Raw genomic sequence first — 6,051 nt, forward strand, 5'->3', positions numbered from 1 at the left:
TTTCTTCCAAAACAGTGACCCGCCATGCTGCGAGCCATGAGTCCTCCTGTGGGCTGGATATGAGATTGATGGTGTGACCAGAAAAAAACGCCGCCATTGAGCTACAGCCATTGAACAGTCCCTGGTCTACTATCGCAATCATAGTTCCACATATAAGCATCCTTGCTATAACTGAGTCCTTGACTACCAAGGGAATCTACAAATGCCAGTTATCTAGTCACGTCTAAAGCCACTGTAGGATTCTGTCAACTATATAACTGCTTCTGAATCGGTTTGGGTTTTATAAAAGATGACGCTGAACCATTTCGCCTAGCTCTTTACACATTCAACTTGAAACTATTAACAACACAACTTCACATGCATTTCTGATCCAAATAATTCCTCTCACATCCTCATAACAAACTTTTCCTCCCCTTGTCGGAATCAGTCTCCTGTGACCTGTGAGGATTATGAGGCCGACTTTAGAGTTTCTGAAGACACAGTGTCTTCTGTGTGTGTTCATTAGTGTGTGTGTGCCAGGCGTTGTGGGCTCTCTACCGCACGCGCTACCGTGGCACGTCTCCTGTCCGGTGCGATGTGTGTGTCAGATCAAGCCGTGGTTCTCCCCTGATTCCGTCTACCATGAAGCTCCCACTGTGGACTGCAATGACCTGCTGTTGACCAAGCTCCCTTTACCTATACCGCAGAACACACACACCCTGCGCCTACAGAGTAACCTTCTGTCTGAGCTTGAAACTTCAGTACTGCATGGACTCCCCAACCTCACTGACCTTGACCTTTCCCAGAATCGCTTCAGCCGTGTCAGGACAATCACTCACAGCTCCTCGCTCCCCTCTCTGCTGTCTCTACACCTGGAGGAAAACCATCTCAGTCGCCTCCCTGATTCATCCTTCTCCTCACTGCCAACTTTGCAGGAACTCTTTCTCAGCAACAACAACCTACACTCGATAGCACCTGGAGCCTTCACTGGGCTTGACTCCCTACTGCGCCTGCATATCAATAACAACAGACTCACCACTGTTGATCCTCGGTGGTTCAAAGCTTTGCCTCGCTTGGAAATTCTCATGCTTGGGGGAAACCCTGTGGAGGCCTTGCCTGAGCGGGGCTTCCTGGCCCTGAAATCACTGAGGAGTCTGGTCCTTGGAGGTATGGGTCTCAGAGGCCTGGCTGAAAAGGCGTTGGAAGGGTTGGAGGCCCTGGAGAGCCTCTCCTTCTATGATAACCGGCTAACGAAAGTCCCCAATCAAGCCCTGAAGAGCGTGCCGGGTCTGAAGTTCCTCGACCTCAACAAGAATCGCATCAAATTGATTGAGACAGGAGACTTCAAAGACATGGTCCACCTGAGGGAGCTCGGCCTAAACAACATGGATGAGTTGGTGTCCATTGAGAGAGCTGCCCTGGAGAACCTTCCCGACCTTACCAAGCTCGAGATCACCAACAACCCACGACTATCCTACATTCATCCGCAGGCTTTCCTCCAGCTAAAAAGGCTGGAGAGTCTAATGCTCAACTCCAACTCTCTGAGCACTCTTCACCAGCACATCATGCTCTCCCTGCCGAGTCTACAGGAGGTCAGCTTACACTCCAACCCGCTGCGATGTGACTGCCTGTTTCAGTGGGCCGCCAAGGAGGCCTCTAACCCTCACAGTCAAGAAACACCAACAGACACACAAACACCAAGGATGGTGCGTTTCATCCAACCCCAAGCCACGCTATGCTCAGAACCCCCAGAGCTGAGAGCTCGCCGGGTAAGAGAGTTGTCCTCCAGGGAGATGACGGCCTCATGCCTTCCGATGATCCCGACCAGCTCCCTCCCTTCCTATGTTAAGGTAAGAGAAGGGGGAAAACTCGTCTTGCACTGCCGAGCTCTGGCCGATCCACAGCCTAAACTGTACTGGGTGACTCCCTCTGGGCTGAGACTTGGTACTGCATGGAACCACGCATCCAAAGGTTTACCAGCCCCTGCACCCTGCCACAGCCAAACTGCCCCTCAGGAGGTAAACCTTACATCAGCCTCCAGCATCCCTCCCAGCCAGGCTCAGGGTGATACTCTCTGTAACCCCTCCAAACACAACCGGCTACTACTGCCTGAGGGAACTCTAGAGATAAACAAGGTTACACCAAGGGAGGCAGGATTGTATACCTGTGTAGCTGAGAATGCACTAGGAGCAGATACACGCACTGTCAATGTGGTTGTGCATGGTAGAGAAAAGAAAAGGAGAGGGATGGGTGTTAACATGAAGAGATATCCCTTATTCAGAGCGGATGCCAGGTTGGAAGTGAAGGAGATCAGACAACACAATGCTATCTTGTCCTGGCAGAGCGGGCGCAACCTCCCTTCAACTCGTCTATCCTGGCAAGCCATATACTCAAATGCACATACACCCACATACACCACACGCATTTTGGCTGGTACACAGAGCTTCAACCTGACCCACCTGAAGGTCGAGACATTTTACAGAGTGTGTCTACATTTAGGGATCGGCGAGGGCGCCAAGCATGCCAGTAGGAGATCAAGAGAGAGCAGAAAGTCTCAGTGTGTTTCATTCAGGACAAAGGATGTCCCAGAGCCTCAGCCCAGCATGCAGCTGAGCCCAGAGCTCACCTCCACAGCAGCATCACTACTGCTCCTCACACTCATACTACTGCTGCTGGCAGGCCAGGGCTGGGCCGTTGAGCCCGGCGAGGGCTCAGGAAAGCCCCACATGCTCCAGGAAATCAAAAGTTCCGAGGCTCTGATCATCAATCAAAAGACAGAAGGGATCAACGAGTATCAGCCAAAGCAGAGTGAGAAACTGCTTTTACATCAGGACTGCTGAGATCATTTTGTTTTGTGCACATTGAAATCCAGACCAAACACACATACACATACACACTGTCAGAATTTCAAATATACACTAGAAGAGAGGATTCATAGCTCAGAGCAGTGGTGGGGAAATTGTTTCTGTGTGATGATGTATTGTTAAGAAGGCCGAACCCCTAACGAGCGAAATCAAACTGGACTATACTCTTGCTGCACAGCGAGTCAACACAGGAGAAACAAATGAGTGGGAGCTGCCTGCAGATGACCGCTGGACTGAAACAAAAGAAAATCCAATTCAATCCAGGTGCAGATATTAACAGAGGAGAGCTCAGACCCCCTGGCGTATTTCTTGTCCTCATGTTCCACAGAATGAACCATCCTTCCACCAAGCAGATGAAACTGTGTCTAGAGTCTGACTTTGATGGAAATTCCTGCATTGATGTGCACCACCTTTTTGCTTAGCTTCCAGTTCCTCGGACTGGGTTGTCTCTCTTGTAGTACATATACAGCATACTCATCCAGAAAGATTCCCTGTCTAACATCCTTTTTCAGTATAGAAGTGATCTAAAAGTGATTGTGTTAAATTCTATTTTGAGAGATTATACAATAAAATCGTTTTAATTTACACAATTGTACTGTTGATTTCTGCTTTATTATGACAGAATTGATTATAGATTATTCAGAAAATATGATCATTCATTTAACAGGGATATCCTATCTACAAACTGGGGTGTAGAGAATAAGTCCTTAAACCACACTAGCCACATAAAAGTAACAGGTAAGCGATTTGACTCCAGTTTCCACTCCTTGCTTATCTGTATGGAGTTGCGGTTTTTCCACGGTAAGAATAAGTATGATAATAGCTGAGGTTATGTGACACCCACTCAGTGAACACAGGAACCAGTGTGTCCCCTGCTGGACGAAACCTGGAACTTAACAGAAGCTTTTAACAAGATTAAAGGATAGGTTCACATTTTGAGGTCTCAGCCGTCTGAGTTCGGTAAATCGAGCAATTATATCCCAAATTCCTTTCAGTGGGTAATTCTCTATTTATTTTTCCATAAGCAGTGATTCCATGCTGAGTTTCCGTACAGGGAATCTCAAAAATGCCTATAATTTATAAAAATAGGCACTAAATAGGCAATTTGTCACAATCAGATTTCTGCTATTGAGCCTCATCATAACTTCAGCTGAACTTGCGAATGCACCTTTACACAGACGGGGGAAAAAATAAACAAAAGGTTTTGTCTTCTCACTAAGAATATCTTTATAAGTTTGGACAAGAGGAACAACATGTGTACAAATGGCATAGGCTACATGTGTTTGGTGTTTAGATATATATTTTTGAAATCTATCCTTTAAAAGGTACCACAGTGGGTAACAATGTCCTTATCACCAATTTACATTGATAGAAGCTGGCTGCACTGAAGCTTCTATGGGCCAGGAGTGTGAATTGAATTGTAATTCTCTCTGCATTCACACTTTAGCATTTTATTTCCTGAAACCACTGTGTTCACCTGCTATCATTCTTAAACTTATGGACAGTATACTACTCAAAGTAACAACTAAATGATATCATCAGTAGTCGAATGTACATTTACTCAAGTACTGAACTTTAATAAAACAATGTGAAATGCTTTAGTTGAATATATATCTTTATAATTAGACTCCTCTACATTCTAGAGAGAAATTGCTGAAGTTTCTAGTTGCTTGACACATTTAGATTTCAGTTACAGACTATGATATTGATATACAAATAAACCCAAACTGTACTGTATATTAAAATGAGCCCCAAGCTGGCAAGTTACAACATTAGAATGCTAATAATATCTTAAAATCAATTGAATTGATTACAAAAATGTTTTCTTCCAAGCAGACTTCTTATGCCCGGTCTTTGGTGCCGCATTGCAGCATATTTTGACATCTACATCTGTAGATCAGTGGAATAGTGGGACACCAATTGTGTGCATCACGTCGCCGGCAAACATATCCTGCACATGCACAAGATAATAAAACCGGTTCTGCACATAGAAATCCGCTCCATAGTGCAACTTGTAACTTCACATTGAAAGTTTGAGTAGAAGATCTGAACTATTCTTGCAACACTCATTTTCTTTGATCAACTCTGTTAATCATAAATCCTGACTTCCTATCTAAAAACTCTCACACCTTTAGGTGCTCCGGTGGTGTAGTGGATAGAGCGCGTACCATATTGGCTCCGGCCTTTGTTGCAGTGGTCACGGGTTCGAGTCCGACCCATGGACCCTTACTGCAGGTCATCCCCTCTCTCTCTCTCTCTGTCTCCCCATTTAAACTCTGTACTGTCAAATAAAGCTTGAAAAAATAAAAACTCTCACACCTTGAGTATATATTTGAATGTACCTTCATTAAGTTGGTAGAATAAACAGGTTGGGGCGGTAAAACAATCTTTCAACAGTTGTTAGACTTTGTATTTATTCACACAAAAACATAATACATTTTCTTCAATAAGGCAACACAATACTGTACATACATACAATGATCTATATGTATATCATATTTAGATTTGATGTTGTTATATTCTGAACTAACAACATGTACTCCTTTACTATCACTAGCAAGTGTAAATAAATAGTTTAGCAAGTCATTTAAAAGAGAAACATATGCAAAAAACTTCAAGTCATACTGTTAGTACAGTCAATGCAACACACTCACTGTGGTATCATTATAGTATAGCTGCAGAAGTGATTTCTTGAGAGCAGCTTGAACGTTCGATGACTGACTGGAGTATTAAATAAACCTTTTAAGTGGTTAAAAATTCCCTGTGGAGTTTTCTTGTAAACAAAAATGTTTTAGTTTACATTCAGTGTAACTCACCAAATCGCATAGTTTGTATCCTTGAGGATCTTACAAATGTGTTAAGTGCATTTCCTTCCTAATAAGACATTTGCAAAGCCAGTTTTTTAAGTATTTGTATCTGTCAGTGGTAACCAGCTAGCAGTCTTGGTCTACCCTGCCCTTTTCGGTGCATTGCTGTATATCTTAGCGAATCCCCTGCCACCTGTTAGATCAGTGGAATAGTGTGAAACCATTGGCAGGACCATGTAGCTCCACAGCGCAACTAGAGCTTTAAAACTCCACAGGGAACCTTTAAAATCTCCAACATTAGTTCAAAACAGAAATACATTATTTGAGCAAAAAGACAATTTTTTTCAAATGTTTTTCTTTTTACAAACAGCATCAAAGAGTAATGGCAACTTCTATAATTC

At 43.9% G+C, this 6,051-nt stretch overlaps 1 protein-coding gene across 1 annotated transcript; it reads left to right on the forward strand.

The window, feature by feature from the left end:
- Positions 1-449: 449 nt before the first annotated feature.
- Positions 450-2,819, forward strand: LOC307248978 (leucine-rich repeat neuronal protein 2-like; the record flags this gene model as incomplete). The annotated part of the gene is made up of 1 exon (XM_080025553.1): positions 450-2,819. One exon carries the CDS (start codon positions 450-452, stop codon positions 2,817-2,819), a length of 2,370 nt encoding a protein of 789 aa, XP_079881679.1.
- Between the last annotated feature and the right edge of the window lie 3,232 nt (positions 2,820-6,051).

This window comes from Ammodytes marinus (genome assembly GCF_949987685.1).
Source record: "Ammodytes marinus genome assembly, chromosome: 4".
Taxonomy (NCBI): domain Eukaryota; kingdom Metazoa; phylum Chordata; class Actinopteri; order Uranoscopiformes; family Ammodytidae; genus Ammodytes; species Ammodytes marinus.